Below are 25,296 nucleotides of genomic sequence, written 5' to 3' on the forward strand. Positions count from 1 at the left end.
CCAACATGGATTAATGTTATAGAACATGCTTTTTTCATTACTTATTCAAAAGAAGTACCTACTCAGACTCAAAGAGTATGCGATTTCGGACACAGCCTTTGAATTTTTTTTAGCAGTACTTTATGGTGCCATTATAATCAAGGTATACAAAACAAAAATATTTTCATATTTCATATGAGGTAAATTATATGGATTAAAATGGGATTAAAGCTGTGCACAAGTTAAACACTATTTGCATTACATACTAAACAGTAAAGCAGAGTTTAGTACTGCAGTCCTCTAGAGGAAGCAAGTTCTTAAAGGTCCCATGGCATGAAAATTTCACTTTATGAGTTTTTTTAACATTAATATGAGTTCCCCTAGCCTGCCTATGGTCCCCCAGTGGCTAGAAATGGCGATAGGTGTAAACCGAGCCCTGGGTATCCTGCTTTGCCTTTGAGAAAATGAAAGCTCAGATGGCCCAATCTGGAATCTTCCCTTTATGTCGTCATACGGGGAAAGGTTACCTCCCCTTTCTCTGCTTTGCCCGCCCAGAGAATTTGGCCCGCCCATGAGAAAATGAGCTACTACCGTGCGAGGCGAGCGCAATATTTTTTTTCCTCGAGAGACATCATGGCTTGCAAACGAGCGAAGCATGGCAGTTGCCCCGCCTCTCTCCTCCTCATTAGCATTTAAAGCTACAGACACAGAAATGGCACGTCCTAAGGAAAGCTCATTGTGGGACTGGCTCGTAGTGGCTGAAATTCTGCACCAAGGCTGAATTTCGGGAAAGAGACTTCAGATACAGTACTAGGGACCACTTAGGCCTATATAAAAGCATCCAAAAAGCAGCATGTCATGGGACCTTTAACACAAACCAACTTTCTCAGCATGTCTGTAATTTAAAAGCTTTTGTTTATGTACCACGAACGCTCAAGTTGAGTGTATTAGAGTCTTCAAACACAAGATCTGCTTTATTAAATAAATTATCTTTAATTCCGTGGATTATCTCTGTAATGTCTGGTTTTAATGGATTAGCTCTGTAATTTCTGGGGTTATCTTCATACAGTAATTGAGTTGACAGTTATTAGCATGTTTATACATGCAAGACACTAGTAGTTACTGAGCATCATAGGGGGCATCTTAAAAGAGGACAGGGTTGATATTTTACCCCAGGGGTAGCTGCTTTAGATGTCTCAGGTGATTTGGGAGGGCCTGATTTGATTGGACAGGGCATTAACAGGTGAGCCTGATCAGAGAACAGTTCAAGTAAAAATGACACAAGTGGACCACAGTAAAAAAAACCAAAAAACTCTTCAGTAAAAATCAGTCAAAAGACCTTTCCAAAAAGTACTAATATGTACCATTTAGGTACTAATATGTACACTTTAGGTACTACTATTTACTTTTAAGGTAGAAAGATGTAGAGGTAAATAAGGTACAAAAGTGTACCTTTTGAAAAAATACTGCTCCAGTGACAGCTTTTGTACCTTTTTTGAGAGTGTACAATATATACTGCATTTACACATTGGTTTAGGATCAAACAACAAGCCAGACAAGTCCAAATGAACCTTTCACAGACATTCATGAATAATCCTGGTAACAAAAACTAATGCACCTTTACCAAACTAAAAGAGAAAAAGCAATTAAGGAATCCAGCAGCTACTGTAAAACTAAGAGAGAGATAGACAGATAGAATTACCTGTCTTAAAGGTGACGCAGCTATAGAAGGAGTAAAGTCTGATGGCAGATTGACAGGAGAGAGGTGCTGAGGAGGAGTGAGATACTAAACCACCATAGAGAGAGAAAAAACAGAAAGAAAAATAAACAGAGGAAGAAGAGAAAAAGAGATGTGAGAGCATAAAGAGTCACTAGAGCATTTCAATTTATTGGAGGAATACTGTCCTGTGCACTCGTTTTGAAATATTATGCTTGGTGAATATTTAAAAATATGTAAAAATACACACAAATATAGTAAAACCTAAGGATGTATGCTTAGTGGAAAATTTCCAATTGAGATTGAACTGAAGAAAATTTTGACTGATTAAAAATTTGATTTTTTTTATTTTTTAAAAAGCTCTATTGTAATTTTGGTTTTATTTTGATTAATCATGATGCCCTACTAAAACACTTAAAGGAACAGTTCAAGAAATAGCTGGAACAAGAGAGTGAATAAATTATGACAGATCTTTAATTTTTGCTTGAACAATTCCTTTATTTTCATGCTTAGGACATGAAATTAGGACAGTGCTCTTTAGTAAAATAGTACTGAAAATTGAAAATATTGTTTTTATTAAAATATAAAAAGTGCAAAAAGTTTCTGTACGAGACCAGATTTAGGGTATAGTCATTGTAAACAGCAAAAAAAAAAAAAAGTCAATGAGAAAAGTGTGCACAATATGTGTGTGCGTGTGTGTGGCTAACCTGCATTTCCTCATCAGAAACAGAAGTATCTTTAGAGTACTGCAGGAACTGAGCAACATAAGTCATAATAGATTTTTCATCAGGATCCCTAACATCAACATCTGAAATACAAATACACCATTCACCTATGATTAGGTCATATAGAAAACAAAAGCCTAAAATTATCACTGCTTGTTGCATACATACAGCAAAACAACACAGCATACATCTGCATGGCACAAACACACACTTACCGGCTGGATCTAGTAGTCTGGGGATGTGAAGTTCTCTTTCAGCAATGTGGAAGGCTTCCTCCAGGTTCTGTCTGTTCGTTCTTGTTCGGGCTCTGGTTATGTCCACTATATTCGGTCTTAGAGCATGAAGTATCGCCAAAAACACTACACCACTCCTCCAGCTCGCCTTAAAATCCTTCACATTCAGAGTACAACCAGCCCTGAGAAAGATGCAAAAAGAATTGGGTTTTATAGAACAGAATCTCACTGTTTCCAAGAATCCCTTCTAGCAGGTTGTTCCTCACCTCTGGCACTGCTCTCTGACCCACAGCAGCAGGGCTTTCTTGGCAGATACGCGGAAACGGGTGTGCAGGGGTGAACCACGGGGTGGCACTGGACTGCTGCGGGCACTGCTGCTGGTCGAACGAGTGTCCAAACTCGCCAGTGACTCCAGAGACGACTGACGAGAACTAAAGTTCAATGTGCTGGCCAACTCTTCGATCTAAACAATGTAAAATACCCATCAGAAAAATCACAAACTTGACAATCACTGTTCTCAGTTGTAGTATATTTGAAGTACATTTTATATTAGTACACTTTATTAGGATTTCTGGAGTCTTGGGGCTAATATCATCTGTATCATCTCTTCTGTTAGACTGAGACAGTAAACTTACATGAATGTGCATGATGATGGTCCAGACGAGACCCAGAATGATGGAAGGTTTCCCGTCCATAATGTCTGAGACATTGATGTTGACCAGTTTGATCTGCAGGACAAAGATGTTGATAAAGCAACAGATGTTGATATTTCACCTCCACACAGCAGAGAGCTAAAAGTAATGCTTTTCTTCACACAGTTGTGGGAAGTGCATGATGTTGGCTGGAGGGGCAAAGAAAAATGATATTGTTCTTCAAAGCAGCACAGAATAATCTTCACTTTCATTAGCCTGTCCAGCATCCAAAAAACATGCATGCTGAGAACAGAAAATCCCCTTCCCAAACAAACAAAAATCATTAATGTAGTTTCAACACAAATGGATTAACATCTGTTTTACAGATTTAAATTGATTGCACACAGTTAAATCAAGTTGAAAACCTTCTCCTGTGGGGGAAAAAATCAAGAATTGAGTTGATCCATTAATGTGTTGATACATGAAAATGAGTATTTTCCACTGTGGCCACTGCTGGTGCATCTTACCGATTTCCTCTTAAGGAACGCTAGACCTTTTTCAATGTTTGTTCTGTGCTGAAATGTCCCCCTTCCTTTTTCCCGGCTCTGAAATGAAGGCAGGTTGTGGTTATCACAAAATAACTGCTATTGTTTTTTGTAATAGAATGGTATATCTGCCAATATTTTAAGATTATCAAGCATGCCCACATGACCAAATAACAGCTCAGCTTGTGTCAGTTCCAAATCAACCAATAACCTAGTCAATGGATAGTGCACATTCTTCTGTTTTCAAACATTTTTGAGCAGATATGGAGTATAATTGTGCAAAATAAATATTAATCTCTTCTCATAAATCTCACAGTAAGTTTTATTATATTATAGGCGTACAGGTATAGATGTGTATGTATATTGGGCAATGGCCACTTTGCTCTCTAGATATCAGCATAGGTTTTTGAAAAATCAGTTGACCACTAATGAATCAGACACTTACCATTCTCTGACCACTCGACACCTCCAGCAGGTCCAAAAGTCTGCTTCCATCTCTGAATTCATTGAAAAGATCCACCACAGTAACTGGAGGACACCTCTGAGAAAGCAAAATAAAATACCACATATTAAACACCACATGGTATATACCATGCACATAGAATATACATTTATACCTAAACCATACAGGGGCAGACTGGGTTCTACATCTTTGTGTAGATCAGGGGCGTCAAACTCAATTCCTGGAGGGCCGGGGCCCTGCAGAGTTTTGTTCCAACCCTGCTCTAACACACATACCATGGCATGTAGTTTTCAAATAAGCCTGAAGGACTTGATTAGTTGGATCAGGTGTATTTAATTAGGGTTGAATCTAAACTCTGCAGGGCTCTGGCCCTCCAGGAATTGAGTTTGACACCCCTGGTTTAGATACAAATAAAATAAAAAAAATGATTAAAAGTAATGTATCCATCATCATATCTCACCTCAAAATTAAGAAAAAATGAAAGTTTGGCTTTTGTTGTTGTTGTTTTCAATTACAATTAAGCACATTACCCTCAAACCTTTTTTGTGTAAAATTGTATCGTTTGGAATATTGCTTAGTTTCCATTTACAGTTTTGTTTGGTAATAGAAGTCAATGTGCTCATAACAGATTTTCAGACATGTCTAGAGGACAAATCAAACAAGCTTGTGTGAACTCATCCGGTAAAAACTTTTTACGTGAAACTGAGAGCTCCAGGCATTAGTAAGTGTTTGCTGGGGAGACGGAGAAAAGAGCATATGAAATTATCTAAAATAACACCTCTTATCTGTCCTCTGTTCATGCATGTAAGACATCAAGCCACGACAAACTGATTGTGTCATTTGCTCACTTTATAAGTAGCTGTGGGTCTGAATATGTGTGTTCACGAGTGTGTGTGCTGAGCAACTCCTGTTGCTGTCTGTCTTTCTGGCCCATGTCTGAGAAGATTATATTTACCCCCTGCCCACCCGATTCCCTCTCTGCTATTGGAGAACCTGCAGGAATGACCTCTACCAAAAAAAAAAAACTCTCCATGTCCGTCATTTCTCTGTAATTTAGTTGCCGATTCTGATGTCATTGTTATTTACTGTAAATACACATGATTAAAAATAATGCAAGTGAAGTTTATGATGATTCAAATACACACAACATCATTGATATAGCTTTTCTAAATCAGGTTTAGGAGCTCTTGAACTTTGACCCTCACCTTAGACAGCTGGGCATTGATCCAGTTGGTGAAGGTTCTCTTCTGAATTTGCTCCTGCTCAACTGAAGGCAAAACAGACAGGAGAACATCATGAAAACCAGCATGTAGAAATATAGTGAGGGAACACACTTCATACAATTACACACACATGATCTGCAGGATTGAATCACTATGTGCCGTGTTTCAGTTCAATTCAAACAATGTCTAAGAATAGATCTTATAAACACATGAGCAAGAAACAGGTGCATTTGTATTCAACCAACGATAACATTTTGGAGGGTATAATGACACTAGTCATTTTTGTCTTTGTCAGTTTTAATACAAAAATGTGTACATTTTACCCTAATTACATTTTAACCCATATTCTTTTCACCCCAATTAAATTACATTTAAATAACATTTAAATTTTAATCTGTAGAAGAATAAACATGTATTTAAACAATGGGGAAAGAAAAAAAAACATTTGTTTGAGAGCAAATTCATTCATTCATTCATACCAACTTCTAAATAATTTGTGTGTGCTCCACATGAAACACAATACAGACCTAAAAGTAGTAGTCACATCAAATAGAGCGCCATTTATGTTTACCGTTATAAAGTTCCACAAAGTCAATGAGCTCATTGGCTGTGTGAAGAATATCTTTCTCCTCCAAGCTCTCTAACTCTACTTCTTCCATTCTTCTTCTTGAACAAGGACCCTAAAATCTCTCACAATATGACCAAGTCTACACAGAGCAGCTTTTACTAATACAGTTTTCTCAGTGTTGACAACTCTCTCCTCAAACGAACATGTGAAATCTTCAACCACTGTTTCTGCAAACCCCTTAAGACAAACCTGACTGCCAACCTGACTCTCTCTGCCAGCCTGCGGTGATTCTAAAAGAGCTCTCCCACATTAACTGCTAAACATGGCCACACTCACTATGAATAAGACTCTCAGGTCAGTTATCAGGATAATGTCTCAGAGATGTCGCTGTTGACCGACTGACCCACAAAGAGAGAACGAGAGAATGTGTGTTTCAATAGATTCCTTGACAGGATTGGAAGAGGTTGACATGTATCAGCAGCACAGGATGAGAGGAAGCTTTGAAACGGTTAATGTTATCAGCTGACACCCACGCTAAGTTTCCTAGGGATTTATTTAAAGTTCAGCTATCAAATACTAATGCACTTTTACACTTGACACAGTTAACCCAGGGTCATTTTACCCCGGAAAGTGATTCGTCAAGCACTGAGGAACTACACAATACTGTACATAATACTGTTTTGTTACACAACAGGTAAAAGAAACCTGTACACAAGGTGAAAAAAGACCCACAACAAAGGTAACCATCTTGTGAAAGTATTTGTTTATAATAAAAAATAACATTTGTTTATATATCATTTTATCACTCTGATGTGTTTCAGTCAAATGTAATTAATGACATTTATTAATGGCATCCATCTGTAGTCTTTAAAAAAAATCAAACTGCATGTTGCTGCTGTTAAGCAAAACAGAAACTGACACAGGGATCAGGTTTGGTTTCTGGGATTTGTAACTGAGGTAACCCACCAGAGACCTAGTCCATAAGAATGACTCGTAACTAAAAGACTTACAATGAAAGAGGCCAAAAGAAATGAGTGAGGCAAGTGCAGCGAGGGAAAAATTATGTGGCAGACACAAACTCAAAAACTGAATCATTAGCCAAGGTGTTGATCCACCTCAGAAAGAAAGATTTGAAAACAACAAAATCCTCCCAGTGAACACTCCCCTTTACTCGTGACATACTTTAAATGAACGCTACAGAAACACAATGACAGAAAAGACTGGAATCTAATGTGTTTTGGGAGGTGCAGTTCTTAAATCGTTAGAGACAACACCTCCCTTTGAGAGAACAACAGAGGGAGGGGAAACAAAAAGAGGAGATAAAAATAGAAAAGACACATAACATGGATGACAACTTTTGCTGATACTTCATTCAGGCGGTACAGATATGATGAACAAATGACTTTCATAATGATTCATAGCATTAGAGAGGTAAAAACAAATACACTACTATAACTGAAAGCTCCATGATTACTATAATCTTAAAGAACTCTTTCAAGACATACAGCCAATATTGAACGCTTTTTAAAAAAACAAACATTTCTATACAAATTATGTGCACTTTACCTTGTGATCCGTGTTTCTTCTTATGAGACCTTTCAGATGGGTATTCAACCCTGACCAAATGAGGCAACTTCTTTTTGTTGTCTTTTAAGGAGACATCAAAAGTGGTGATTGCACAATGATGTTCACGTGTGCATGATAGAATAATATTAATGTTAGTTAAAAAAAAAATTATTTTAATTATTGCACACTGTCTGGTCTATCTACGTTTAAACAGCATTTTGCAACAGAGGAACAAAAATATTTTTTAACTAATTTCAAACCAACTACAAACTCACCCATGCTGCTGTCAGCAGATTTGCTATTCCAGAATTCCCTGTATTATCATCAGTTGTTGCATGTTGAAGTGTGCAACAACAGAAATGTTTCAGAAACCAGCCTCATCTTGCAATGCAGCAAAGCAACGCAAACCTCCCACATTGAAATACTGAAGAACATGCGTCAGCTGTAGAACTGAAATCTACCATAAACACACGGCACAACTTGCCTGGTAACCTTTAGCGAAGTCATTCAGGATCACATGCCAGTACAGAAGGTTTCAAAAAAAGCTCCACCTTTTACTTATGCCAAAAGAAGCGCACACAGCATGTCCACACAGGTACTGATTAACGCTTCTCCTAATGCAGTTCTACTGTATCCTCAGGGCTCCGGCAGTGATCAACATGTTAAGACATTAATTATTCACTGATTCTTGAGACATGGAACAAATATTGTGCAACACAATTTCACCTGCCATCAGTTTTTAGTAATTTCCACTGACTTTTTTAGTTCATTTCAGAACTCTGACAGAGAGAAATATTACCCAATTCATAATGTCATTTTTTTCTAATGATTTCAAAATGACGGAACAAGTAGCCTGAAAACACATTAAAACATATTAGTTCTTGTCAAGTGATCGACCCCTCAATTCCACAAACGAGGAGTGAACAATTATGTTTTTTTTCAGAAGTAATCTTGCCTTAATTATTGCCTAAATCGTGTTCATTAAAGGAACAGTTCACTTCAAAATTGAACATTTGCTGAAAAGTTACTGATGGACTGGAGTTGTGTGGATTACTTGTGGATTGAACTCTCATTCTGACCGCACCCATGCACTGCAAAGGATCCAAGTGATATAATGCTAAATTTCTCCAAATCTGTTCCGATGAAGAAACAAACTCATCTACATCTACATCCTGAGGATGCACGAGTAAAGTTTCCAAGTTTTCATTTTTGGCTAAACTATTCCTTTAAGAAATCTTATCTACACATCCACATTACTTTACTCTCAAAACAACAACAAAGACACTACAATAGAGACAGCAAAGAATTTTGTGGATTTAAAAAAATGGAATTACCCACTCCCTGCATTCTAGAAAAACACTTTTTTGTGCAAGTCTTCATGACTCAGGGCAACAGAACTTTAATTACATTTATCTGTTACCAAACAATCTGCAAAACACGTGACCATGCATTATTTATGCCTTATTCAAGTCATTGATTCAATATCACAGCATAATGTGTTTGGGTGTATGTATTTGTGAGAGAGAGATTGAGAGAGAGATTTTAACCCATACCGTTTGGCATCACCAATAAATCACTTTAATCTGCTTTTGAATAAACAGATGAAGAAAGATTTTTGAATGAATGAATGAATTCATAGAAGCATCCAAAGTCCACTGAAAATTGCAATATATACATTTTGATACTGTCAAACCTATAACAGACAATGACAATGACACACCAAATCAGATATGAGATACTGAAATATTTTATTTTAGTTTTATGTTTAAAAAACTTCAATCTGACCTTGCAGTAGAATGTGGACATCATCGATGTCCAGTGGCAGTGAGCCACGTTCTCCGGGCAGGTCTTCAGATGTCCTCTTTGATGTCATTATTCCTACGGAGACAGGTCAGCTGAGAACAAACTGAGGCATTGCAGCATCTGTGGAGGAGACAGATGATGTCAAAGCAGTCCAGGTTTACACTCTTAAGAATAAAGGTGTTTTCACAAAATGGGCTTTCACAGTGATAACATAGAACTATTTTTGATTCCCCAAAGTAACCTTTCAGTTCAAGTTTTTTCCTGTGAAGCACATTTAAAAAAAAACAAAAAACTTTAAAATCTTCTATTGTGTTAAATGGAAAGTTTCCATGGATGTGAAAGGTTCTTTATGAAAATATAGATGTCAATAAAGAACCTTTATTTTTAATAGTATACTTTAACCTTCCTTTGACACCGGGGAGTATTAAGAGGCCTTTCTGATATGCATTTCTTTTTTGACTGTAACTTTTATGAAGTGCTTGTTTTGTAATTTAAGGAAGCATTTCTATAAAAGAGTATATTGACTTACAGAAATATGATACGGTCAAGCTGATTATTTACCTGAAAAATACCTTTTTTACACAGTCTTATGAAAATAGCAATTCCACTGCTAATGCTGGTTGTTTATGCTGGTATTTTCCTGCTAAAAATTAATTTGAGGACGTGTCAGTTGAAAAATCTATAAACTGAGTACTACTTAAAGCAATAGTCTCAAGATATAAAGTTTAATTTGAAATTTTTTTTTTTGCTGGTTTTTCATATTAGAGGTCATAGAAACAGAAATAACTATGAGTTTAATATTTTATCCATCATATTAAGACACATATGATGAGGAAATTGAACATACTGCACAGTAGCAATGACCCTTAAGTTCCTGTGGATAGACAAATAAAGCAATGGCCCCAAATGTCGTTTTTTTCAGAATCTGTGAGGCATGATTAAATTTATCGGCATTATTAAAGATTATAAATATTAGATAAACACAAATTTCAGTAAACAGTAAAATCAGAAAGTCATGGCAAAATGTCAGTCTGTGACCATGTGAATATGTGTCCTTGCAGCACAATGTGACTCTGCTAGAGAACAGAGGGGTGGAGGAATGTGTACTATCCTGAGCTGGACTCACAGGAACATGAACTTCTAAACAACAGCACAACAGCATCTCACAACAGCATCTAAAGCATTTCACACGTACAGAACGCAACACTCCCACAGGACGATCACCTAGAGCAGAGACAAATCTTTTATGGGAACATATGTCACTACGCCTAACCAGAAAACTCCAAATACACTGACAAGTGACAAAGGAGTGAAGTGTCTGAAACTGCCTTTGAACAAAACACTGGGCACGAATAGTGTTCTTTATTCACCCAGAATGTAGAACTGTTTACTAACTAACATTTTTAATTAAGCTCTTTATGCAACTTCATTACACCCATGTTTTTTCTATTTCTAACAGAAATCATTGCCAAAACAATAAGTAACAGCTAATCCCTTTGAGAACAATGAAAGCTGTAAGTAACTTTAAGTGCATAAGCTTTCCTCTCAGCAGGTTCACATACAGTGGCATAAAAAATTGCAAAAAAAAAAAATTGTCAATCGCAAAATATTTTATGTATATATGTATATGTGCATATATATTAAATTAAATTAACATATATAGGCTATGCAATTTTTTTTGCCATTGACTTGGTAGGCCACTGACTGTATGTGGGTTATTGTGTATGTTATTGTGTTTTGACCATTTGAATTAATAACTAAGTTTCCGCTGAATTGAGTCGTTATCAGAGTTGCATACAAAGGCAGCAGAAACGTTCCGCACACGGTCCAGAATAAACAGCGTGACCTCTTAAGCGCGCGTTGCGCGCTCCACGGGCCCAAAATAGCACAATATAACACACGTCAATATCAATATCAACCATCAAACACATAGGCCTACAGTATACGATTCTACTGCGTGGCTTTATGGCTTTATCTGAGCCCGACAGTACTCTTTTAAACTGAAAGCCTGTGCATTTGTAGTATATTATAGAGTGGCATTATATTTATTTTTACATGTATTTAGGATATTTTATAGTATGCATATAACGTTTTAAACTCTCAGAACAAAATTCACAACAACAAAGATAATTAATACATTAAAATAAGCATGGTGTTATTACGATTGAATCCGAGTTATGCGTTATTCAGTGACCTTGGATCTGTCAAGGTGGGTCTGTTCAGATGAACTTGAACTCTAGGCTACTTACATGTTTGGCAAAGTATGAAACTCTCTTTAAATGTCCAATTGCACCAGTGCTGAAAGTTTTCCGTCGTCAACTACAACAAGGACAAATACAAATCGTTAGGGAGTTCATATTGCTGCGTGTAGCGAAGAGTGAAGCTCATATATTCCCTCTCGTTTCCAGCTGAGCTCACGGGGAGAAGCGGCCGCGCGGCGGAGTGAGTGAGTGTAACCCGACGCGCCCGCGGGGGTCTCTAATTATAACGACCACTCAGGGCAGCGAGCGGACCTAAAGGAGCATAGCAGACAAACCAGTAAATTAACCCCCACGGTGCGAATTATCTGCGAAATTAAGCGAAATCTGCGTGGGGAAGTTTTTCGCCCTCAGGCAAAATTCCGGATCGCACGTATTCCTATTGAAATTAATTCGTCAAAAAAAAATTCGCACCTTAAAAGTTAGTCACTGCGTATATTTTTCACCAGCTGCTAAACAGTAATAACGAAGCTGAGTAGGCCAGATGAGGTAACCATAACAACAAGTAGCACAGGCTGCTCATAGACGGTGTGTCGATGAAGCATGATTAGTCATATACAGTAAACCACTTTAGACTTCAGATTCACATACAACAAATAGGCAGCACAAAACATCGTTGTTTAAAACATTATTATAGATTTACATAGGCTATAACAAGTTTGTCCTATAGAACTGAAGTGGCGCCAAATTACAACTTAATTTCATTTTTATATTTTAAACATTTACATTTCACATTTACACCTACCTACATGTTTACATATATTAATTTATCAGACACATTAAATAAATCCATAATTATTTTAAAATACTCGGACCTTCTTAAAGCCATTGCATCATTCTCACTGAAAAGCCCGCCAGCATCTACATACATATTGCCTACATTTAGCACACTTACATGCTAATTTAATTACAAAGGTTGTGGGACAACGTGATCTCTAGTCTGTGAGACAAGTGATTTTCTGATTAGATCAAGTTGGTTCTCTTAACCAAAATTTTTTCGAATTGACCACTAGGCGTCACTGTGGCATCATTTCAGAAAAGTTTGTTTAACGTTACTTGAAGTTGGTCTCAGTTTGTTTAATACTGACAAAAACACAACTTGTTTACTCTAAATAATACTTTGTACATTTCAGCTAATCACTATTCAGTAGTGTGCATGATATGAATTTGTTTTATTCTACAAGATGTTTTGTTTCTGTTCTACTATTGTTTTCTACACAAAATGAAAAAAAAAACAAACAAATCAAATTTCCCCTATAATTTAGTGGCCTCATGCAGATCAGTTCGTGTCTTTAGGATTCTGTTTGATTTGGCTGCATAGTTATGAGTCTATGCCTGTTTGTCATTCATGAAATCCAAAGATGTTCAATGTATTTTTTCCCCTAATTAAAAAAAAAAAACAAAGAATAAAGAATGTAATAAAGAAAATGATTTTCAGAGGAAATTAAGCCAGCACAATTGTCACCCTGCCCCCTCAGGTGTCAATTATATCAGAACTTTTAGGGAAAATCACTTCTTAGATTTTGCCACCATGTTGCCATGGTAAGTATCTGACTAAACTCTAACTGTTTGGAGCCTGACGTCTCATTTAACCTGTCCTGACACCTCCTTATATTCCTTCTGGAGCCAGGACTAGCCACAGCCCACAAGATGGATGGATGAATAGATGAATACATGGATTACAGGATGAAGGTGCTTACCATTCTCTTCCATCTGGATGATTCTGAACAAAAGGAGGTTCTTCCTCTTCATTAAGTTAATGGATGTACAGCTGATGTACCTGAGCAGCAGGTAAGACGTGCACAGATTTTAGAGCCTGAGGGGCTGGCTCAGTCTCCACACACATGGACTTATCGGCTCCTTCCCTGCTTGTCTATGGTCTTGTGTGACATCTCTTTATTACTGCTGGATGCAGTTGGCGCTACAGAGACAGCCTCGTGTGTTTTAGGTGGGGTTGACAGTGCCGTTTCTAATAAATTACAGATTTGTGCAAGTTCAGTGTAAGAGGTACTTCAGGAGAGGTGAAATCAGGACTGGAAGTGAGATTTCTTGCTGATTCTGGAGAGTTTAGCTGTTGCATCTGCCATCCAGGTATCTTTGACCTTGCTGAAACTAAGACAAATAGAAGATAAGTGAGATTTATGTTTTATTTTATTAATAACTGTTATTTTGTAAAAACAAAGACACCTGCTTTTAACCACTGAGAACCACAGTCACTGGAATCAGCAATGGCTCCTTTGAGGTCTGGAGCACAGGGGTGAGAAACTTACATAGTCCTTTTTACAGCACTTTATGGAAGTTATATTTATGGTATATAGCTTAAAAATATAGTAAACCAATAATGAATGAATCTTTGATAAAACAATAATGAATCTTGAAAATTTGGGGGTTTGTAAGGTTTTTAATGCAGTTTGTTTAATGTGAAATATTATTACAATTTAAAATAACTCCTATTTTAATATATTTTAAAATGCAATTTATTCCTGTGATGGCAAAGCTGAATTTTCAGTGTCACATGATCCTTCTAATATGGATCTGTCTTCTAATAAAATCATTATAATATACTGATTTGATGCTTAAGAAACATTTCTTATCATCAGTGTTTAAAACAAATACTGTGCAAACTATAGTTTATCATATAGTTATCATATATGATTTTTTTTAATTCTTTGATGAATAGAATGTTCAAAATAACAATTTATTTGAAACAGAAAACTTTTGTAAAGATTAGAATTGTCTTTACTGTCACTTTGATTAATATAATGCATCCTTGATGAATAAAAATACAAATTTCTTCAAAACAAATTAAAATAATATAAAATAAAATAAATATATAAAAAATCATGCTGACCTCTTTTGATTGGTAGTGTACTGTAATTTTGACAAAACTTTTAACGTGAACTTTTAACAACTTTAACGTAAGTAAAAGAAAAACAGCCCTGTTTTCATAGATCATTACAACTCAAAATATAAACACTTGTTACATTAATCAAGAGTAATTGCTTCATTTTCTGTAACCTACAGAGCATTTAACACTTAATCATTGTTCTGAGACACACAACCTCATCATAAACTCTCATTCTTTCAGTATGTGTGCTAGACTCTCTCTTGTAACTCTATGCTGTGTGACACTGGCTGTTTGGCTGTGTTGTGGAGCTCATACAGAGACTTCTGTGCTCAACCTGAAGCGTTTCATCGGCTGTGCAGTCAGAGAATTTTCCTTTCTGGCCCGTAAGCCGGGATGCAGTGGGCTGCACGTCACCACTGATGCCTGCTGGGGACGCTGTGAGACTTGGGAAGTAAGACTGATGTTATCAGCCCATGAAAAACACACATAAAAAGAGAGAAGAGCTTTTGCAGCACACCTGCAATGTGATCAATACTTATTCAAAACGATATGATAAACAATGTCAAGGTGAAAATGAATTTTAATGCATTGCAATTATTTAACAGGGTTTTATAATTCTCTAATATATGAAATAATAAACCCCCAGATCCTGTATATTACATAGTAGCATAAATAATAGATAATAATAATACAAATTGAAACAGCCAAAAAGTTGACTGTTTCATAAAAATGCAAAGATATAATATTATAGTTATATTAGAGAGATTCAATTTGCAAAATAAATGTTGATTGTGTTTAAATGTTACACATAGAGCAGTTAAAAGCACTTTGGGAACAGAACTCATTTTGACCCAAATAATCATTTTCCAAAAATGAAAAAAAAAAAAAATGAACAGCTTTTCCTTTAGTGCTCTTAAGAGAAAGGCGGAGAACCTCTTGTGCTGATTGCTGGAAATTAAAAGGAAAAAATAACAGAAAATAGAGAAAAATGGTTGAGATATTTTTGGATGTGTATGTATTTTTTGGTTCATGACGATTTTCTGCAATAAATGTTTTACAAAAAGTATTATTTACTGCTCTTATTATTGATAAGAGCATATCTGAAGGAGAGTGACGGTTTATTTTCTATGTGTACACTCAGAAAAAACAAAAAAATATGTTTCATGTGCTAACATCGAAATCAACTACTTTTTATTACTCAAAGATATAACCGAATATATATACCTCATCCTCACTACATTAGGTCAATTCAGTTTTAAGGGTCAGATCAGGACAACATTCATTTTTGAAGAAAAATTGCCTTCAGGGACACATTTCAATTTCAGTAAATGTTATTTGGGTTGGAACAGACATTGAGACATTATTTAACATATTTAATTAAAGATTCTACAGTATATTATTAAATATTAAACTTTAAAGATGCTCTTAAGTGCACAGTCTATCTAAAAAATAAATCAGTGCCCAGATGAAAAGTCCTCATTATGACATCCGTCTGATTCACACCCTTCTCTTCACCTGTCAATCACTGCAGAAACCAGTCCTGGACCCGCACTTCATCGAGTCGCACCAGCGCGTGTGCACTTATAATGAAACTCGGTTAGAGACGGTGCAGCTGCCGAACTGCTCCGCAGACGTGGACCCGTCCTACACATATCCAGTGGCCCTCCGGTGTGATTGTGGGGTGTGTCTCACCAGCACCACTGAATGCATCACTTCGGTCTGATGGAGAAATCAGCCTCCACTTTAGTTATGGTTAAAACACCAAAGAGCATGTGCACTGCAGGAATAAAATTAATCAAAAATCAATTTGTTTGATGTCTATGTACATGTGGGAGAGATTTTACTTTCAAATGGTCACTGTGTGTTACATTCTCATCTTTTTTGTATTTTCCTTCTCCTTTTTTCATGAAAAGAGCAAAACTGAATAAAACTGCATTACTGCAAACACCACACCTGTGGTCTTCTGTCATTACCTGAAAAAAATATTGTAGCTATAAGCCATTAAATTATATAGCATTTTGGGTTCTATCCTCTTCTTTTAATTGAAACCGAAAAACTACAAATCCTCATGCACTAGCATTTATACAATGTATTAAACTGATCAAAAGTGACAGTTAAAGGCATTTATAATGTTACTAAAGTTATGTTCATTTGAACTTTCTATTTATCAAAAAGTTCCTTCTTTAAAAAAAAATTAGCGCAATTTACATTAAAATATTAGCAAAACTGTTCAACATTGATAATAATAAGAAATGTTTCTTGAGCAAACAAAAAATAAATAAATAAGCTTATTAAAATGATTTCTGAAGGATCATGTAACAATGAAGTCTGGAGTAAAGGCTGCTGAAAAATCAACTTTGCCATCACGGGAATAAATCACATGTTAAAATATATTAAATTTAAAAACAGTTATTTTTAATTGTTAGAATATTTCACTAAAATACATTTTTTTACTGTATTTTTATCAGCTTTGGTGAGCATAAGAGACTTCGTTCATTTAAAAAAATTGGTTGTACTTTATTTGACAGTATTTGTACTTACAGTGTACTTACCTAAGAACGTTCTGGTAATACAAGGTAACTACATAGGGTAGGGTTAGGTTTAGGGGTAGGTTCAGGGTTAGTACCTAGTTATTATATAGTTATTGTAATTACTATAATAAGTACATAGTATGTACATGAGGAACAGGACTGTAACCCCAAACTTTTGAACAGAAGCATGTTTCATTATTTCCATATAAATGACCTTAAATAATCATACAGTAAATAAAGGCTGCGATTTTAAAAAAAATACTGTATAATCCGATGGCCACAGTGCATGATAGGTAACAAAAGCCAAGTACATTTTTTTGTTTTTCTTATTTGTCAGGAGATTTGTTGTGTGTTTGTTTTGTAGATGGTAGAGGCAAAAGTCTCGTGACTATGACACATATGTGTGATAAAGAAATCATTAGGGGGTCCAACCACCTGCTCAATGCTGCTCTCATCTCAATCACTGACTCATAGTGTAATGCCATTTATAGTCATATATTTACCACCTGCTCTTGCCTTTCCATCTAAGGCCAACCAGACAAACCTTTTCTCCATTTAAACTTTAATGTATTTACTTTACATTTGCTGATCTCACACATACGAATAATGTATAATTTATAAATTTCTCATCATCAGAATACTGCAGCACTGAAGACTAATTTTTCTGAATGCTGCATTACTGTGAGTTCACATGTCCCAGCAGTCCCTGCATGATAAATTATTTAAAACCTCACTAATGTGAAAATGATGAGAAAACATTTCCCTCTCCTATTCTGGCATTGTATTGAGTAGCAGATGCACATGATTATTACCTTTTCCATTATAAACCTGAACACAGTGTGTAACGCCTCAGAGGTCAAATTCAGCAGTTTCTGCACTGGAAATTACATTTAGGTCCAGCAGTTTAATATGGTTTCATTTTGTTCCACAATCACAAATGTGTGCAGATTTTGTTCTGATAAATGTGGTGGTTTCTTCACAAGAGTGGGACAAAAATGTTGTTTATCATTGCGACAAAGATGTACTTAAAATAAGGGCAGCTGTGGTCCTGGTTTCTGAAAAAATAAATAATTAAATTAAATTAAATTAAAATTAAATTAAACTAATTTATTTTCTCAAGATACTGCAGACCACCTCAAATATTTTTTTTCAAAGAAATCTGCCAGTCTTCGACCCGAGTTTGGCGGGGTTCGGCCTCGGCGAGATTTAGCAAGTCAACAATTCAACTTTGGGGGGCGCTATCCCCGACCCCCGGGGGGCTATCGACTCGGGGGAGGTGGCGTCGTATAGGGGGCCTCGAGGTCTATCTTCGACCTGAGTTTGGCGGGGTTCAGTCTCGGCCTCTGCGAGATATAGCCGATCAAAATTTCAACTTTGGGGGGCGCTATCCCCGGCCCCCGGGGGGGCTATCGACTCGGGGGAGGCGTCGTCGTATAGGGGGCCTCGAGGTCGATCTTGGACCCAAGATTGGCGGGGTTTGGCCTCGCCAAGATATGGGCGGTCAAAGTTTAAACTTTGGGGGGCGCTATCCCCGGCCCCCGGGGGGCTATCGACTCGGGGGCATCGTCGTCGGATAGGGGGCCTCGAGGTCTATCTTCGACCCGAGATTGGTGGGGTTCGGCCTCGGCGAGATATAAAAGATCATGTGACACTGAAGACTGGAGTAATGGCTGCTGAAAATTCAGCTTTGCCATCACAAGAATACATTTCCTTTTAAAATATATAAAAGTAGAAAACAGCTATTTAAACCGTAATAAAATATTTCACAATATTACTGTTTTACTTTACTTTTGATCAAATAAATGCTGCTCTGGTGAGCATAAGAGAGTTCTTTAAAAAACATTTTTTTAAAAATCAACCCCAAACTTTTGAATGCAAGTATAATTCCATATAAATTATCTTAAACAATCGTGGTAAATGTTCAGGTAAATGTGGTGGTTTCTTCACAAAAGTGGGACAAAAATGCAGATCAGTTCAATTTCTTTCCACAGAGTTGTGTTTGCAAAATATTATGAGAAGCTAAAACTGAATTCTTGATTTTGAGTCATGCAATATAAAGTGTTGTAAAGTGCAGTTACAAGATACTATTTCCCCCATTTTAACTCCGTGGCAAAAACCGTGTGTGGGGGTACAAGAGGGGGCCTCCAAAAAAGGTTGATGCCTTAGGGCCATAATCCATCCTTGCTTTTGTTCAACGTTGTTCCCAGTGATTTTGTTGCTACGCTAATGTTGGCATGTACGATATTCACCAGCATTCCTAGAAATGTCAAGCCTCCCCCAATGCTACCTTTGTCCCAGATTAACTGCCAAAATTACCCTTCTGTTAAATCACTTCCATTCAATTAACTGTCAAATAAACAAACTCTAAATCTGGCCCAACTCATGGGCAAGACAGGATCTTTCAAACAACTCGAGGCATTTGAGCTGATAGGCACAGATCCATCCAAATGAGGTTCTAAATATAAGCAAGAAAGAAAAATATGGGAGAGAGTGTACAGTCTTCTTACACATCATCTCTCTCTCACCTTTACGTTAATTTATTTTTGGCCTTTTTAAATACTATTATTTATTGTCTGCACTATATCAAGCTCACTAAATAACTAAATCATAATGTAAATGTTTGTGATAACCAAATTTATATCACTGGACAATGAATATAATTCATTTCTAAATAGACTTGAGTCCACAACATTATATGTCCAGGCTAAAATGAGATTATTCATTTTTGAAGGGCAGCGATTTTATGATTACTTTCCTATGCTTCAATGCTTCATATCATCTTAAGTTTACGCTGATATGTTTCAATATGCTCTGTCAAAAGGCATAGAGATTGACAGAGAAAAGAAAGCAACACGAAAAAGAGAGTTAGGCCATGTGACCTTAGCTAGAATATTAGCTTGCATGCATCTGATATCTGAAAAATCTGATCAGTAAGAATCTAATAATTCCCATTCATCTTAATTGCAGTATATAGCTACTGCAGAATGGATTTAGAAGTTAATGCTAAAAGATGCTTTCGAGCAGCAGAGTGGTAGTTTTAACAGGGGCTAAAAAAAAATAATAAAAAAAAGGTAACTAGCAAAACTCTTGACCCCTTGGTCTTTTTCCTGATCTATATACTGTAGAACAACAGCTCATTGAGACCTTGAGACCAACCAAAACTGGGAATATTTAGTAAACAAAAGGCAGACCTCATCTTATATTCAATACAGCACAGTCTTTTGTTTTAAATTCACAAACACACATTACTGCTGAAATGGGCTTGTATTTGTGAAACAACATTTATGTGTGTGAGAGTATATAAAAGAATATAAAAGCACAAAACTAATATTTTAAAACCAAGCCAATCCCAGATCTTTAGCAAGCTCAGCAAAAAGAGAGACAGAGTGAGCGATAAATGGATTGTAATAACAAAATCTTGAGGGCTTGATGCCAAGCTGCAGCACCACTACCTGAAAATTGACGTCAGCTGAGAGCTTCATCTGTCTTTCTTTTGTAGAGAACTGGATCGAACCAGCAGGACCGTAATACAGAGTGCTGCACTCTTAACCTGTGCTGGTACATTTAACTCTGTGCTACCTGGACACAAAGAGGGAGACATTATTAAGCAGCATTATTTAAACATATTTTTAAAAATCAAGGAAAATAGTTATGAAAAACTAAAATATAAAAAAAAAAAAAAATTGAAATACAATGTATATAAATCATTTATAATGTTATCTTGCATACGAGAACAAAACATTGTGGTTTACTCTTACAATTATAATTTTTTATTTACCATTTTTTATTAAGGTTGCATATAATACAGTCAACAGATATACAGTGGTGAAGCTGCATTTCAGGCCCAAAAGCTGCTACTGGTGCTATATAAAAAATAAAACAAGTCCAATAACATTGAGTGGAACATAAATGAAGGGCCTAAACCCTCCAAAATCCTGACACATTAAAATATATATATAAAAAAAAATAAATAAATAAAAACAGACCTGTCCTACACTAACCAGTGCAGGTTTTTCTTCTTCAGCTTTATTTCAAGAGTGATGTTTAGGTCCTTTAAGGCAAAGTTCTTGAATGCTGTCAAAGTCATTCATGCATACGTAAATGTTTCAAACATGACACTTTCTTCCTCAGTGATCTGTCATGCTACGTTTTGATAAAAACCTGAATGTAAATTATGGTGATATCAAGACAATCAACAGTCTCTTTCATTTAAACATTGAAAATAAGCATTCTGTGAGAATAAAAAGATCTGCATGCAGTTAACTGCATAATATACAAGCATTTAAATATAATTTCAGTTGTACAGACGTCATCAGGGTTGAACATTTTTGGCAAGCCAGAACCCAGCTGGACTTGCATTATATATACTGTACAAACTCACACTGAAAAAGGGGAGAAGGGGGGGGGGGGGTAGTTCCATTACTTCAGTGTGCAAAAAAAGGGCTGATTGAACATTAAAGCACTAAACTAAAAATCCTCTTATTTTTGTATTTATCAGTACATGCCACTGTTCTCTGATTGGGTTAGAGTTCCTGGCAGTTATTTAGATCCAGAAACCAACTCCTGTTCCCATACAGATATTCAGGTGTCAGCTTTATCCTCAGAAATCCGAAGCTAGAAACCAACCCAAGCTCCTATTTTGGGCGTTCCTGTATAAGCTGCAGGTACAGGTGCCAAATTTGGATGCACCAAAACCCCAGTGATGCTACAAATGCTTCATCTCAAATACTTACTGAATGCAAAGTCTGTTTTCCTATGGCAAACCCTCGTCCTTTTCAGAGTCTGGCGTACTGAGTGTGGACACTGGGATGCTGCTCTGTGCTTTGAGTTTGGGTCGGTGCATTTTTGAGGTTGGATCTTCACTAGACGTGGGCTTTGAAGTCTCTAAAAGCAGCCTGAGAATTTGTCCGACCCGTTCTTCTAAAGCTGCCATCCTTCCATTCAGGGCTTGGATGTCTTTCCGCAGCTCCAGCCTTGCCTCCTGCAGCGTGGCCTGGAATGAGCTCTCGCTACTGGGGTAAAAATCCCGGGCTGATCCTTCTCCTCCACCGACTCCAGGAACAGGGCTCTGGGGTTCTGAAACCCTATCCAGTCTCTGGTCGCTGTATGTCAAGCCACTATCCCAAGAGTACGTTTTGCGGAGTGAATTCTTCCTGGATGCTCCAACCTCCTCAACACTTTCTATCTGAACTTTGACTTCTGGTGAAATGCGCTCCATGGACATGGACTTAGCTGCATTGTTCAATCCCTCTTTCCTCTCATCCGCTGGAGGTGAACCTGGGGCAGCCATGTTGTTTTTCAGTCTCATCCAGCCACGGGCGGTTCCTGCGGGTTTGGTCCGTGCGGTGTTATTCACTTTGAGTCGATTTGCGACTTGGTCACCGCTGGCCACAGCAGGTTTGAGTTCCATGATGTCGCGGTTGTTCTGCTTAATGGAGTCGGCCGCTTTAGGGTAGGCCAGGCAGTTCTGGATGGGTGTGATCTGGGAGATGGTGACCACGCTGCTGGTGAACCCGTTCTGAACCGCGTGCAGCGAGTTCTGCATGAGGGAGGTGTGAGGTTTCGGCATGCGTGTGGGCTGCTGTAGATGCTGCTGATTTTTCTCCAAGTCCAGCTGGGCCGAAGCGCCCTGGTTACGGAGCTCTTTCTGCTGTTTAAACTTCTGGAAAAGTTTTCGGACCGGGTGGTCCACAGGAATGGTGAGTGGAACCTCATTCTTTGAGCGCTGCCTCTCTTCTTCCTCCTTCTTCACGTCGCTGATTTTCCGGAATATAAACTGGATATGAAGAGAAGAAATACCATCAGTTAGATAGGAAAGGGCATCTACAAGAATTCTGGAAACAAAACTTTCACTTAGCTAAACATTCTTTTTGTGTAATTTGACCAAATTCCTTGTTTGTATGACTTTTTATGCATGTTGAGTTATTAAAATTGCTTTCTCTATTATTTAAAAATCATAATCATAAAAATAGCTTTAGAAAAGACAAAATGTCTGAACATTCAATATAAAATAGTAACATGAATATCAAAAAAGAAGTGCATACCCCAGTATAAAAATGAAACATTTAACATGTAATAATAGGAATTTCATCATAAGGGTATTACTGAAAATGTGTGCTGTGTTGGGAAAGAAAGATTTAAATTATACATGTTTTATCTTCTTCTCCTGCCGTCACACTAAAGCTTCCATTTTTTGTCTTGCCATAGTCTGCCCACAGACTACCTGCATGTGTTTGGAGAATCAGTCTTAAATTATACATCTGTTGTTCTCTTCACCCTCTCTTTGTTTTTGTTTTTCAGATCCCATTTTATCAACACATGAAAATCATCAAGTTCTTTACTGAAACTAATATGAGGTGATGGAATCATTTAGTTCAGCTGATAATATTTATTTACTTATTTACTTTACTTGTGTCTTTCTCTCAAGTTAATGTAAAACATGAACAAGGTTGGACTAGAGACGTAAGCAGATCAATTCAATAGCTACTAACAAACCATTATAAAGATAAACATTATAAAGAGATTTTTATTCTCTATATCAATTAAACAGACTTTAATATTTTTACATTTGTAAATGATCAATGTTATATCTGCACCACTAGCATCACATAATGGAATTGGGGGTGAAAACCCACTATCCATCCATCCATCCATCTCAGTGCTGCCATGCTGAACAGAATTTGATATTTATGATAATTATGATACAAAATCAACCTACAAATGGCTAACTTGTCTATTCACATTGAGCTAGGACGAGAACAAATTATTTTAAGTTTAGCAGAATAACACGCACATCACCCATTTGCCTGTTTTTCTTAAGAATCTGCTTTGTTTTGAAGAATCCATACTGAGAGCATTTGACTCTTAAATCTGAAACTGATGGATTGGTTCAGACACTGGAGCTCACAGACAGAGAACGGCCGTCATTCTCTTTCGCCCTTTTTCTAAAAGTCAGCAAAACAAGAGCTGAACAGTGCAACATTCTCCATTTGAACATTACAACATTTTCTGTCCCACTGAGGCTTTGTTTGAGATCACACACCTTCCTCTGACACACAAAGTTCCTGGCACAGAGTTATTCACACAAAACTAACAGAAATTATTTAATGAGTTCCAATCACGGAGAGAACTGCCAGCATGTGTGTTGTTTTTTAATAACGTTAGGAAATGAAAGCTCATTAGAACCTATTCCTTCTGACCCCTTTCAAGGCAGTAATTGCTTGTATGCCTTTTCAACACATCTGCAAACAAAGTTTTATGAACAACACAGAAAATTTGATTTCACTAACTGCGGTAAAGCTGGGGATGAACTGGCCATAAAAGGATCACAGGGATGCTGGGACAGTCGTCTTGTAGGCTTGCTGTCAAAACAATTTAAATATACAAAGCAAAAACAAAGATTTGAAGAGAGAAAAGGTTCTGACATCTTCTGGCCGGTCCATTATTATACATGATAAAATATTTAATAATTATTATAAAATATTGAATAATTATAATAAATTCAATCATTAAATTAAATAATTTAAAAATATGTATCAAAATATAAAAGACACATGAATTTTCATAAATACAAAATATAATTCTAAATATTATTTTATACATTTATAAATTGCATATAGAATATTTAAATAGTTAATAATTACAATTAGTTATTAATTAATATTAATACATTATATGAAAAAAATATAAATATGTATTATGTATGATAGAAATATTAATGTATTATGAATATATAAATATGTTTTATTTATATTTTTAAGCCCCACTCAATATATCATATTGAAACTTATTTTGGATTTTCTGCTCGGCTTTAGATGAGTCTTCTCTAATAAAAGTTGATCATAACAACTTGTATTAAAAAACAATGACAAACTGACTCTGTTCATATTCTCACTGGACAGTTTGTGACTGGCCCCTGATTGTTTTTTTTCTCTCTGTCTTTCTTCTTTCCGACCCCCATCACTCCTTGTGACAAGAGCCCTCAGAGAAAGGTTCAAATTAAGGCAGAACCTCTGATGTTATTAGTGGACATAACCCGAGCAATTAGTGCATGAAGAGAATGTGAGTGATTAAGAGATAGAGGCTCTACTCAACTAAACCTCAAAAACATGAACACAATTAACACTATGGCCCAAAAGTAAATGCAACCAATAGAAGTGGAGAAGATTTACAGCATATTCTGTAATTACAGCATAAGGAAATTAC

At 36.6% G+C, this 25,296-nt stretch overlaps 2 protein-coding genes and 1 long non-coding RNA gene across 4 annotated transcripts in view; 1 reads left to right on the top strand and 2 right to left on the bottom strand.

Annotated features, from left to right (window-relative positions):
- The window catches only part of LOC107683575 (nesprin-2-like), a 97,537-nt gene extending 89,479 nt beyond the window's left edge, over positions 1-8,058 (bottom strand). Inside the window, exons 1-10 of the mRNA XM_016479652.1 lie at positions 7,927-8,058; positions 7,652-7,732; positions 5,500-5,561; positions 4,277-4,372; positions 3,814-3,891; positions 3,290-3,382; positions 2,921-3,117; positions 2,637-2,836; positions 2,404-2,504; positions 1,682-1,765 (exon numbers count right to left, since the gene is read on the bottom strand). Of these exons, the coding sequence (XP_016335138.1) occupies positions 1,682-1,765; positions 2,404-2,504; positions 2,637-2,836; positions 2,921-3,117; positions 3,290-3,382; positions 3,814-3,891; positions 4,277-4,372; positions 5,500-5,561; positions 7,652-7,732; positions 7,927-7,930 (996 nt within the window). The 5' untranslated portion in view covers positions 7,931-8,058. The remainder of the gene's footprint in view (positions 1-1,681; positions 1,766-2,403; positions 2,505-2,636; positions 2,837-2,920; positions 3,118-3,289; positions 3,383-3,813; positions 3,892-4,276; positions 4,373-5,499; positions 5,562-7,651; positions 7,733-7,926) is intronic.
- Positions 8,059-13,643: 5,585 nt separating this feature from the next.
- LOC107683923 (uncharacterized) lies at positions 13,644-16,168 on the top strand. Its single transcript, XR_001633791.1, has 3 exons — positions 13,644-13,803; positions 13,896-13,969; positions 16,092-16,168. It is a non-coding gene; the product is annotated as an uncharacterized LOC107683923 (long non-coding RNA).
- Positions 16,169-20,639: 4,471 nt separating this feature from the next.
- LOC107683602 (potassium voltage-gated channel subfamily H member 5-like) overlaps positions 20,640-25,296 on the bottom strand; it is a 35,380-nt gene continuing 30,723 nt past the window's right edge. The window contains exons 11-12 of one of the 2 annotated variants that reach the window (XM_016479681.1): positions 21,825-22,867; positions 20,640-20,670 (exon numbers count right to left, since the gene is read on the bottom strand). In XM_016479681.1, the coding sequence (XP_016335167.1) occupies positions 21,845-22,867 (1,023 nt within the window). In that variant the 3' untranslated portion in view covers positions 20,640-20,670; positions 21,825-21,844. Of the gene's footprint in view, positions 20,671-21,500; positions 22,868-25,296 lie in introns of those variants that run through there. The other variant, XM_016479676.1, reaches the window with a different exon arrangement.

Source organism: Sinocyclocheilus anshuiensis, unplaced genomic scaffold (genome assembly GCF_001515605.1).
Source record: "Sinocyclocheilus anshuiensis isolate Anshui unplaced genomic scaffold, SAMN03320099.WGS_v1.1 scaffold413, whole genome shotgun sequence".
NCBI classification, from domain to species: domain Eukaryota; kingdom Metazoa; phylum Chordata; class Actinopteri; order Cypriniformes; family Cyprinidae; genus Sinocyclocheilus; species Sinocyclocheilus anshuiensis.